Source organism: Peromyscus eremicus, chromosome 4 (genome assembly GCF_949786415.1).
Source record: "Peromyscus eremicus chromosome 4, PerEre_H2_v1, whole genome shotgun sequence".
Classification (NCBI taxonomy): domain Eukaryota; kingdom Metazoa; phylum Chordata; class Mammalia; order Rodentia; family Cricetidae; genus Peromyscus; species Peromyscus eremicus.
In genome coordinates this window covers 51,938,234-51,950,808 of record NC_081419.1, presented here as the reverse complement: position 1 = coordinate 51,950,808, position 12,575 = coordinate 51,938,234, and the positions used below count along the sequence as shown (strand labels likewise).

The 12,575-nt window shown below is 44.2% G+C and overlaps 1 protein-coding gene across 3 annotated transcripts in view; it reads left to right on the top strand.

Moving 5' to 3' along the window:
- The first annotated feature begins 5,109 nt into the window (after nt 1–5,109).
- Nucleotides 5,110–12,575, top strand: part of Chn1 (chimerin 1) — a 153,924-nt gene continuing 146,458 nt past the window's right edge. For all 3 annotated transcript variants that reach the window (XM_059260708.1, XM_059260707.1, XM_059260706.1), the window contains exon 1: nt 5,110–5,214. In XM_059260708.1, coding sequence (XP_059116691.1) covers nt 5,196–5,214 — 19 coding nt within the window. In that variant the 5' untranslated portion in view covers nt 5,110–5,195. The remainder of the gene's footprint in view (nt 5,215–12,575) is intronic.

Genomic DNA, 12,575 nt, shown 5'->3' with positions numbered 1-12,575 from the left:
TCTCTGTGAGTTCGAGGCCAGCCTGGTTACAGCGTGAGTTCCAGGACAGCCAGAGCTACGCGGAGAAACTCTGTCTCAAACAAGAAAACAAAACAAAACAAAACCAATCACAATTATTTCTTTAAAAGGATCTGTGGCTTTTAGAACATTTTAACCTAGGTTGTATAGTAAGCTCCAAGACTCTAGGACCTACTGACCCAAATCTCTTCTTACTGAGTAACTAACAAGAAACTTATTATCCTGGGCCATTCTGATTTTTGAATTGAATTCCCCTTTGTGTTGCTCCTCTCGTCCTAAACACAGGGCTGCACAAATGCTAGTTGGTTTGCTTAATTTGGAAGGCCTTAGTATCTCCTCAGTAAGATGCCATCAGAAGCCAGATGGCCTTTAGCATACTTTTGATGTGAGTAAGGCATTGAATAGAAAGCCTCGTCTTTGATTCTTATGGTTTCTTATGTATTTTTCTCAGATTGAGTTTCATGCCATTTCTAAGGCACAATATTACTCCAGTGGATATAATTTAGGCACCCTCTGGTGGTCAATAGAACACAATCAATTCTTCTGAACATTAATTTAAATTATTTAAGTGTAATGGCCAATTTTATAGTTTGTGATGCATTTCCCCTCTAGTTTTCTGATCTAAATCCTTATGTTCGAGTAAGTGCATCTTCATTACTTTTGTATGTTTAAAGCTGTGTCCTTTCAAAATGCTACTTCCAAGTCATGAAATGCCACAAATATCAGGCAGAGTGTTTATTCAGAATACGTTCGATAAAAAGGGGGGAGCAGGGGCTGGAGAGCTGGCTCAAAGGTTAAGAGCACCAACTGCTCTTCCAGAGGTCCTGAGTTCAATTCCCAGCACCCACATGGTGGCTCACAACCATCTGTAATGAGATCTGTTGCCCTCTTCTATATACATAATAAATAAATAAATCTTTTTAAAAAAGGGAGGAGCAACCTCATCCTCACTAAGGGTTTAAGGAAAATATTACTAACAGCAAACCCAAACCACTTTAAACTAATTCACACAATGGAAACAAAGCTGTCAGCTGGTAACATAAGCACAGGACAGAGCTGTCACACATGGTCGGACACTGTTAAAACTTAAATAAAGAACTTCCAAACCGTTGTAATTGCTGTGCTGAGGAACAGGAAAATTTCTGTCGAATTAGCGAAAACAAACGGTGTCATTTTTTCCTTCAACAGCAAACTTTGGCACTACTTTGGGAACTGTGCTAATACCGCTGGTATTCCAGTGTTTCAAGCTGTGCTGACATGATAAAGTACTATAATTTTAACTTGTTATTGTGAGACAGAAGCTGCCTCATTAATTTCTGCTTCATTCAAAACCCAGGAACAAATCAATGTTTACCAGTGGGAATGACGGTAAATGAGCAGCAGAAAACCTAAACACTGTGATACGCCATTAGCTCACCATGTTAAAAACATAGTTCAAAGGATTGTCTAAGTTCTGTTCAGTCAACAAAATTAGATAAAAATGAGAAACTGTTTTAGTCATTTTAAAGTAGGTTTTCCACATACATTTAATTTTAAATGCTGTTGAACCTGAAAAAGATTCCTTTATGCAATAATGGAATTATTAGTATAACCCATAATGAATGAAAGAAGAGTGTCAGTGCTCTCAGAAATGTGGCCTCTTAATTACAGTGAACACTTATGAACTTCACAGTACCTTAAATATACTAAAGATCCAAGCATCTTCCAGCTTACCCATAATCCACTTGAAGACTTTAAGATCTCAGAGCAGCAGATACACCTAAGGAAGGTGTTAGAATTAATCTGCTCCCACCATTTCATCCTTTCATTTTATGAGTGAGAGAGATAAGGACTAGAAAGAGTAAAATGTTTGTTTAAAATCTAACAACTAATTAGTAACAGAACAAACAGATCTGGCTCTTCTAATTACTTTCCTGTTAAGCATAAAATTAAATTTGTGAATGAAACCATGTGTGTTTTGAAAAGTCAAGTCTTAGCCGGGCGGTGGTGGCACACGCCTTTAATCCCAGCACTCGGGAGGCAGAGCCAGGTGGATCTCTGTGAGTTCGAGGCCAGCCTGGGCTACCAAGTGAGTTCCAGGAGAGGCGCAAAGCTACACAGAGAAACCCTGTCTCGAAAAACCAAAAAAAAAAAAAAAAAAAAAAAAAAAAAAAAAAAAAGAAAAGTCAAGTCTTTCTTTGTCTGGTTTATAAATGACCAAAGCCACCACCCATAATAATCACTTCTGGGTAGTTAACGCCCTTCCTCACATTGAATCTGAAGTAGAAGGCTGTTGCTTTATTTCCAGTTAAGTGAGCAAAGACGCACACTCATTTCTCAATGGCTAGGGTAATATTAAAAGCACCAGTGTTACTTACAAGAGAGGACACTTGGATTGAGTGTGGAGAGCATTTTTGTTGACATCAAACTATCCGGAAGTCAGTGGGAAAACATCACAAGAGCTAGATGTTGAGAAGAAAGAGGGCAACACTGTGTTCACCCTGTGTTGCTTCGGTTTCCTAAAGAGAGCTGTCTGTGTGGAGTGTGGTCTACTAAGGTCTTGGACAGACAGGAGGAAGGCAATGGGAAACTCTCCTCTGAAGTCTCAGCTGGGTCTGTTACTACTACTAGGACTCAGCCCTGTTTAGCTGCTGTTAGTAAAGAGTGAAATGTTGGTCCAGTAACCAAAGCCTGGCTGTACAACGGGTGAATCTGAGCCTGAGCCGAGGGTACTGAGTTCCCTCTGACTGATCCTCAGGGTAACTCCTCAAGGGGCAGAGAAAACTCCCAGCAAACTGGACAGTAACACCCAAAGTCTTAATGCTCTTTAATTTCATTAAACTGACCCAAAAGAAAAGGCACTTTTCTCTTCTTAGCCTCCATAGACATACAGTTCTGAATAGAGGTGTGTATGAATAAAGACTCTGGGCAAGATGGAGCCTCCTGAACTTGAAGAGGACCCAAACATGTAAAACTGCTGTGGACAAAGTAGATACCTTGCTTCTTTGCTTCTAATAGTAAACAGATTTGTCTTTCTTTAATTCAAACTAAACATGCTCTAAACTGGTGGGGAACTGGGGTGGGTGAAGGAGGTTGTCTGGGAGAACAGCATAAACCCAAGATTTTCTTGTTAGTTGTCATTAAGTAGGTAAGATTTGGGGGAAATCCTTAAACCATTAGGTCTTCAATTTTTCTGTCTTCTTTAAATCTGTTCAAAATAAGGTGAAAGATTCTTTAGATTATAAAAGGCAAAACCCTTCTGAGATTAAAAACCTTTCTGAAATTGTGCAAAAAAAAAACACAAAAAAACAACAACAACTGGTGTGCTTATGTGTAAAAACACTTTTCTAGGTGTAAAAACACTTTTCTAGGAAGAAGGATATATTTCCGCTAGAACCTCAAAGAAATCAGGAGACTGAAAAAGTGGAAGACGCTGGTTGAGACAATGGGGTCTCTAGATACTGATTTATCTGGTTGCAGAGAAATCAGCAGAGATCTTAACATGGTTATAAAATCTGTCCCACAAAGCCTTCTTGAGTTTCCATTTATCTTGATGAGCTGTGTGTGATTTATTATTTTTTTCTCGAAAAAGGGGGGATGGATAAAATCAAATCGAGTTTATTCTCAATAAAAATTTAAAACGCCAGAGATTTCAAGAAATATTTTATACCAGTGGCAAATGAAATTTTATTTTATATAAGATCAGACTCTTAGACATTTGTCCATTCGTGCTGAATTATTTTAATATTTCTTTCTGAGTTAACTGACTTGAAACAAAAGGCTTGGCTCCTCCTTCCAACCGTTTTTTTCTTCTTCCCCTATCTGATGCTTGAGTATGCTGTGAAATAATGATGGATTAGCTGTAGTTCTATTTGAGGTAGTAATTACCATTCTATAAAGATTTGATCCCCGAGATATATTAAATAGAAGCTGTTTATATAATCTCACAATAACTGGTTGAAAATTAGAGAAAAAGAGGAAACCGACACTAGGGAACTCGAGGAGCTTGTAAAACGTGAGGTGCATGCAGGAGAAAATGGGGAGCTAAGAGAAAACGAACACGATTATACATCGAAACGGTATCAAACCCTAAACAGAAACTAGGGGGAGGAAACCGAACAAAGGTAGCAACGAGAGAAATAAAGTGAAAACGACGAAAACATCACAGTTGAGCCTTTCAAAAAAAATCTCAAGGCCTCTCGCTAATTCAAGCGAAGACAAGACAGGGAGAAAACATCAGAGCGAGAGACGTTGCCTGTGATTATCAGATAAAATACCAAAAGCTCAGGGGAAAAAATCTTTTGTGGCAGAGACGTGCCAGGCAGTAAGGAACGCTGATTTTTTTTTTTTCCCAGACAACATCCACAAGGTATAATGGAAAAAGGAGAAAGTGGGTTTAAGCACCTGCCTTTTAACAAGTAGTTTTAGGTAATTCCTGATGCTTTTCAATTACCCGTTTCCGGGTACACTGATCTGAAAACACGAGGGGGCTCCTCGGTCCCCAGGGAAGGCTGGCACCATCCACGGGCAGGGACCGCTCGCCGGTTAACCCTGAGGGCGCCGGCAGGAGCCCCTATCCTCAGACGAACCCGGTCCTCAGGCGACCCCGCTTGCCCGCGAGCCCGAGCATCTTCCTCCCGGCTCTCACCCCATTCAAGAAAAAGCCTGGGATTTCAGGAACCGCCACCGCCACCACCACCACCTCGGGGCCGCCGCCGCCGCCGCCGCCTCCCGGGGGGGGGGGGAGGGGGGCGTAGCCTCCACTCGGCTCGGCGCGGCCGGGGCGCGCCCCCGCGGGACGCGCGCTCGCGCGCCCCCCCCGTCGCCATGGTAACGGCCGCCCGGCCGCCCGAGGGGCCCGCGGGAGAGCGGCGCGCTCCGGCAAGATGGCGTCCGCGAGGTCGCGGGGTGCGCCGTGAGCGCCCGCCGCCGTCGCTCCGCCCGGCCCGCCGCGCCTCGGGTCCGCCCGCCCGCCCGCCCGCGCGCGCCCCGCGGGCCCATGGCGGCGACAGGTGCGGGCGCGCGGCGGGTTGCCGGGCTGCCGCGGGCCGGGCGCGCCCCTCGCTAGCGCGCGCGCAACTTTTCCTCGCCGCGGCCCCCCGCGGCCTCCGCGCCACGCCCCCCGGGCCGCCGCCCCGCCGAGGTGCCGTCTGCCGGCCGCCGCGGGAGCGAGGAGCGCCGGGAGGCGCGGCCCCACCATGGCCCTGACCCTGTTCGGTGAGTGCGGTCCCCGGCTCCCCGCCGCGGGTGGGCCGCGCCCCGGAGCCGCGTGCGGGGCCGGGGAGAGGGACGCGGGGCGGGCCGGCCGCCGAGTCGGGGCTCCCGGAGCGCGGCCCCGCGCGCCGCTCCCATTGTCTCCTCTCAGGCAGGGCCGATGGGCGTGAGCTCCCGGGCCAGTCCTGGGGTCGTGGTCAAGGCACGGTGCCTCTCAGACGTGCCAACTTGAGAGGCAAGTTGGCCAGTTGTTTGCAAACCAATTTTTCCCAAGTCGGTAAATAAAAGATCCTGGGAAGTTTATTTATTTTGGACAAGATGTGAGAGCATCCCCAGCCTCTCTAGAATTGCCCCCGTCCATGTGTTGATTCCTGCTGGATTGTTGGGCATTTTGGGGGGCGGGAGGGCCTTGGGACGTTGCATTGGAATAATGTGTGAACTTAATTTGGTATTGGTTAAGATTGAAAGTGTGTGTTCTGACGAAAGAGGACAGAAGAAAGTTGGTTACTGGAAGGTAACTGATCAGAATCGTAATTTTGAGTATTGGATGGGAAGTGTTATTTTGTGGATGTAGTTACTGTAACACTATTGTTTCAGTGGCTAAGACGCTTTGCAATGACAGTGGGTTGGGAAAAAGCACTGAAAAGATACATTGTTTCCTTTTACAAAAACAGGCTTTGGTACATCATTTCAATAGAATTCAGTTTGTCAAAACTCAGATTTGCAAATAATTCAGTTTTTCAAAGTAGTAAGGTACAATGATATATTACCGATAGCCACAAGAACATTTCTCCTAAGTTATTCAGCATATGCAGTTTCCAGTTAAGTTTTAATTATGTCATCTGATCAGGCACGTTATGTTGCCACATACCATAAATGCTTTTTTGTTGTAAATACCTTCAAGTGAATCCAGCTGCTGGAATCAGTTACTTCTGTTCCTTCTTCACTGAAAAATATAATCTCACTGTTGTTTTGCCCTACCTTGTATTTAATCTGCATTATTTAGCAGAAATGGGGACTTTTTTTGTACAAAGGTTCCAGATGATACAAGGCTTACTCTTAGTTGATATTTTTTTAGAAGCAATGGTGGTAGCTAGTTAGCAACTGTTGCAGCTGAGACATAGCAGTAAGATTTCCAGAGGAAGATCTTTTTAAAACTGTATCTGATTAATCTGTCCTCGTTTCTAGTGAGATAGTTTGTGGTTTTTAAGGATTTCAAAAGTAAGTTGTTCTCATCTAGTATTTTTTAGACTATTGACAGTTCTGATAAATAAAGCAGTTAAACTAGGAAAATAATACTCTTTTTAAAGGATTCCTAACTTGGAAGACTTTACTTAGGTGGAAATATGGAAAACAAGGGTGTGTGGTTCTACCCCTCAGCACGAATGACTTGGTTTCTATATTCTAATAAGTGCTTGTGGAAAATAGAATTCAGTTTACAAAAATTCACTTTGCTACAATGTGATTGTTAGTGTATTGTAAAGCATACTTCTGAACAGAAAGAAGTAGGGGTGGGAGAGAGGGGGAGGAAGAGTGAGAAGGGGAAGAGGGGGGAGGGGGAGAGCAAGATGGAGGAAGAGAGGGAGGGAGGGAGAGAGAGAGAGAGAGACTGAGAGACTGAGACTGACTGACTCTGTAGCCTAGGTGCCAGGATTATAGGAATAAGCTACCACACCCACTTTTTCTTTCTTTTTTTGGTAGTGATGGGCAGCAGCTGTTTTTAAGTGTGTCAGTTGCAGACCACACTCCTGTCTCCTGTGTCTTCTGTAGGTCTGTTAAATGTAGATGCTTTTGTCAAAGTCCGGGGGGAAGGGGGATTTTTAAAGGAACACTCATGATTCTCTTAGGCACAAACACAAGTCTGAGAGCTATTGGATTACAGGAAAATTCCAGGAGGTTGGATCAACTTTGCCCAGTTCACAAAACCTTTTTGCATATGTGAAGAGAAGTACCTGAAAGTTAGAAGAGAAGGATTTTATTTTAGATTTTACTGCCGTTTACTTGGGTTTAGAAGCCTTTCTTGTCTTTATATTCAGTCTTTCCGGAGTTGGAAGAGGACATGCTCACAGCCTCCATCACACTACACCCTAGCCTATTTTCTTTTCTTTATTCTGCTTTTGTTTTGTTTTTGAGACAGGGCCTTGAACTCAGCGATCCTCCTGCCGTAGTCTCCAGAAGGCTAAGACTGCAGGTCCATTTACTCTCGACTACACACTGACAGGATCGGTAGGAAAGTTCTGTGAGATGGTGAAAGGATGTGGGGATAAGAAGGGAGGTTAGATGAATGTGTTGTCAGTCATCAGGGGAGAGTGCAACAGTTGGCACTGGGGCTTCCCAGAGTAACCCCTGCTGACCGTCTGCCTTGAGTACCTTGGTTTTGTTGGTTTACACCGACAATAGAATATGGTCCAGTTCCTCAACTTGTGTTTTAAATTTTCATTCACACTTTTCTTAGCTGTAATATTTTTATTGGTAATTACTAGAAGTTAATTTAGATCATTTTAGAAGCTCTTATTTAGTGTTTCAGTGTGTATATGTGCACCTGTTTACAAGTGTACAGTATCTGTGTGTGCGTGCATGTGTACATTCATGTGTATGTGTTCATGTGGAGGTCAGAGGTCAACCTCAGGTTTCATTCCTTGGGCATCATCCTCTGTGATTATGTGTTTGTCCCACTGTGCATTTAAACTTCAGTGCAGTCCCTCAGGTTCCTTTTACCGTATGTTCAAGCAGGGTCTCTCACTGGCTAGAACTTTGCCAACCTTGCCAGTAGCTCTAGGGATCCACCGGTTTCCATCTGTCACCAAGGATTTTCAGGATCTGAACTCAGGATGAGCATCCTGTGAGGCAAGATCTCTACCTGCTAAGTTATCTGTCAGCCCTACTGTGTGTGTGTGTGTGTGTGTGTGTGTGTGTGTGTGTGTGTGTGGTATGTGTTTGTGTGCAATCTCATGTTCATGCATGGCGCAGTCAGAGGGTATCTTCCTTTATTGCTTCCAAATTATATTTTGAGGCAGAGTGTTGTTTTTAATCTAAATCTCAATTTTGGGATTTTACCAATGAAGACTCAGGAGGCAGATGCTGAGGTGAAAGCCTGGTAGCTCAGAAAGGCAAAGGAGCAACCATCTGACCTTCCCTCTTAGCTGGCATCTCATAAAGCTTCCCTTCCGCCATCCCAAACCAAAAAGGACCTCCAAACTCAAAGTCCCTCCTCACTACTTCCTGTGTGTTTCTCTAGACGTTTTGTGGACTCCCTCTAACTCTCTATGGCTACTTCCTGTCAACTAGTTGCTGGTGCTGCCTTTTGACCCAAGGTTGATTTTATTTAATTAACACAATCTCAGGGTTCACAGTGCGATCAAATGTCCTGAAACAGCAGCGTCTCTCACAGAACCATTGTTTCAGTTAGAGTGGTTGGCTCTGGGTGCTGGGGATCCAAACTCAGATACTTATGCTTACCCAATGAACATGTGGCCACTTTCCCCAGCTCCCTCTTAGTTTTGGAGACAGTCTCCCTGCCACCTGGGGTTTGCTGTATAGGCTAGACTACCTAGCCGGAAAGCATAGTGATCCTCCTACCTGTGTCTCTAGTGCTGAGAATATAGGAACTGGCTTCCAGTCTTGACCTTTTTATTTGGGTCCTGGGGATTGAACTCAGGTCCCTGTACTTTGTTGTACCTATTGTACCTATTGTTTCCAGCCCTAAGGGTTTTACTTTCAATTTTTAATACTCGAATATGCATTGAAAATGTTCATCTTTGAAAATTCAGAGATTTGAAACTGTTTTTCTCTGCCTTTCAAATAAATCCATGTCTCACTATCAACCCTGCTACAGTTCATTTTTTGTTTTAAAATTACATTTACTTATGGGAGAGGAAGGGGAAAGGGGCATGCCAGGGTGCCTGTGTAGAAGTCAGAGGACATCTTTTGGTAGTCAGTTCTCTTCTTTCAACCTGTGAGTCCTGGGGATTGAATTGTCAAAAGGCTTGGCAGCAAGTACATTTATCTGCTGAACAGCTGTCTTAACTGGTGCAAAGTTAGGTTTTTGTTGTTGTTGTTTGAGACAGGGTCCCTCTGTGTAGCCCTGGCTGTCCTGGATCTCATAGAGATCCGCCTGCCTCTGCCTCCCAAGTGCTAGGACTAAAGGCATGCACCACCACCAAAGTTAGTTTTTGTTTTGTTTTGTATTTGGGATTGAACCCAAGACCTCATGCATGGTAGGCAAATGTTCTTCTAACAGAATCACATCTCCAGCTTGATACCAGTTTTAAAATCTTTGCCCTCAAAAATAGCCAGACATATTTCAGATAGACTCATCTCACTAACTTTGCTCATTTGGTCTGCAAACCTCTGTTGCAATGTTCAGGATATGTGATGCCTTCTGTGGTACTGCTTGTCTCTTCCAGGACTCTAGTGCATCCTTGCAGTTCATGCACCATGGCTCTGTAGTCAGTCATATACACCTTGGCCATTTTGCTGGAATTGACAGGTAGGGGAGTGCTTGTTCCCTAGTAATTACTAGGGTAGTAGGAAAGTCTGAGATCATCTAATTTAGGCCTTTTGCTGCTGTGCCTGACAGGATGTTGGGACAGGCCACACCTGTAGAGCTCTAGTTGGCAGAAGTGGGTGAAGTTCCACCCTACCAGGTCATCCTTTGTCAGGAATTTCATCATTTATTGCTTAAGGTGCTGTGGTTTGTACCAGGCCAGTGATGAGGCAGGGAGTTCAGGACAGTCCCTGCCTGCCTGAACCTTGGACAATGCTTGTCTCTGTCCTGGTAGTTGGTGCCAGTGCCACCTCACCCCCACTATCGTGAGGTTGCCATCATTATAATCATAGGTCTCTTAGAGCACTTTCTTACCATTTGTGGTGGTTTGAAGGAGAATGTCCTCCAAAGGCTCATGTATTTGAATACCTGATCACTAGTTGGTGGAACTGTTTGAGAAGGATTAGACAGTGTGGCCTTGTTAGAGGTGTAGTATGACTGGGGGTGGGATTTGAGATTTCAGAAGACTTGTGGCATTCCCAGTGTGCTAGTGTGCTCTCTCTGTCTTGTGGTTATGAGTCAAGAGGTAAGCTCTCAGCTGTTCCTGTCACCATGCCTTTGCTCTGTCATCAGGAACTGTGGTAGTTTGAATGTGATTGGTCCCCATAATCTAATAGGGAGTGGCACTATTAGGAGGTGTGGCTTTGTTGGAGTGGGTGTGGCCTTGTTGGAGGAAGTGTGTCACTGTGGGGGAGGGCTTTGAGATTTCCTATGCCCAGGATACCGCCCAATGTGTCAGTTGACTTCTGTTGCCTGAAAGATGTAGTTCTTTCAGATCTAGCACCACCTCTGCCTACACACCACCATGCTGCCCGACATGATGATAATGGACTGGACCTCAAAAGCCGCCACCTCAATTACATGTTTTCTTTATAAGAGTTACTGTGGTCATGGTGTCTCTTCATAGTGATAAAAACCCTAAGACATGGACCCTAACCCTCTGAAACTTCTAAATTAAATGATTTCTTTCTTTTTTTGTTTTCTTTCTTTCTTCTTTTTTTTTTTTTTTTTTTGCTTTTGTTTTTTGTTTTTTTGTTTTTTGAGACAGGGTTTCTCTGTGTAGCCCTGGTTGTCTTGGAACTCACTATGTAGACCAGGTTGGCCTCAAACTCAGAGATCTGCCTGCCTCTGCCTCCAAAGTTTTAGGGTTAAAGGTTTGTGTCACTACTGCCTGGCAAATGGCTTTCTTTTATAAATTGCCTTGGTCATCATGGGTCTTATCACAGCAATAGAAAAGTCACCAAGACAGAATTTGGTAGCAGGGAGTGGGTTATTGCTGAGACATGCCTGACCCTACTCATTTTGGAGGAATGTGGAAGACTTTAGGACTTTTGGGGAAAAGTGATTGAACACTGTAAATGGGTCTTAATGGGCTGGGAAGACAATAGTGCTAACAGCAGTGTGGACTACGCAAGCCTAGCTCAGGATGTTTCAGAGGAGAACGATATTAGCAACTGGGCTAGAGAATATTCTTGTGATAGTCTGTCCCTGTCCTAAGAGACTGACTGAGGCTAAATTAAAAGTATTGGGTTAATTTCCTTGGTGGAGGAGATTTCAAGACAGCCTACTATGGACTCTGTCACATGGTTATTAGTAATCACTATTATGTAGGTTTACAATGGAAAAGAGCAAGTTGAGCAAAAAGGAATGCGAAATGTAGTTTGAGGAGAAAATGGCACCATGAAATTTACAGAGTCCAAAGTTGTGCTAGAAGAGATGAGAAGAGTGAAGAAAAGCCTGGTCTGAAATGGAATAAAGGGAGGGCTGACTTCAGGGCAAGACTCCTTGTAGCTAAGCTTCTAACTTGTAAAAAGGAAAGGCTTGCTCCTAGAAGTTGCCAACAGAGAAGCTTCTGCAACTGTGAGTCAGGAGAGCTGCTGAGGCCAGGTGTGTGGCAGGGGAGTCCCTGCTTGGAGGCCCAGAGAGGTCATTTCTTGAAGCTATGAAAGAAGCTTGGATTGTGTTGGAGATCCCAAGATGTTGAAGATGCTAGAGCCCTGGGATGTCTACTGAGGAGAGCTTCAAACAGGGTGTGAAGCCAGCCCAAGAGAAAGAAGTGTGGTTTAGTCCACAAAGCTGGAGGGGCAGGGCCATCTAACACTCAAGACATCAGACATGGAATTACAGGATTCGGAGTTTCCCTGGCTAGTTTTTGTCTTACTTTGGCTCAGTATTTTCTCCCTATGCCCTGATTCCTCCCGTTTGGGATGGTAATCTATATTCTGTGCCATTGTGTTTTGGAACTATGTAATTTGTTTTTTGATTTTACAGGGGGCTACAGTTAAGAGATTGGCTTGAGTCTCCAAAGAGACTTTGGACTTTTAAGAAGTGTTGAGGCTGTAAATGACTATGAGGACTTTTGAAGTTGTATTGACTATATTTTGCATTATGATATTTGTACAGGCCTCTGGGGGCCAGGCTACGGAATGTGGTGTTTTTAGTGAGAATGGCTCACATAGGCTCAGATATTTGAATGTTTGGCTCATTGATGGAACTGTTTTGGGAAGAATTAGGAGGTTTGGCCTTGTTGGAGGAGGTGTATCACTGGGCCCCTAAAATGAACACTTTCTCTTATAAGTTGCCTTGGTCATGGTGCTTTGTCGTAGTAGCTAAGTACTAAGACACCATCTTTCCTCAGCCCTTTGGCCACAGAAACCCTTCATTGTTTTAGTTTATGTAGGATTTGTCACTGTCCTGACTCACCTGCTTATAGGCATCTCTATAGAAGTCCTTCAGAGCAGTTAAATGGGAATGGTGTGTGTGTGTGTGTGTGTGTGTGTGTGTGTGTGTGTGTGTGTGTGTGTGTTATGTGTTTAGC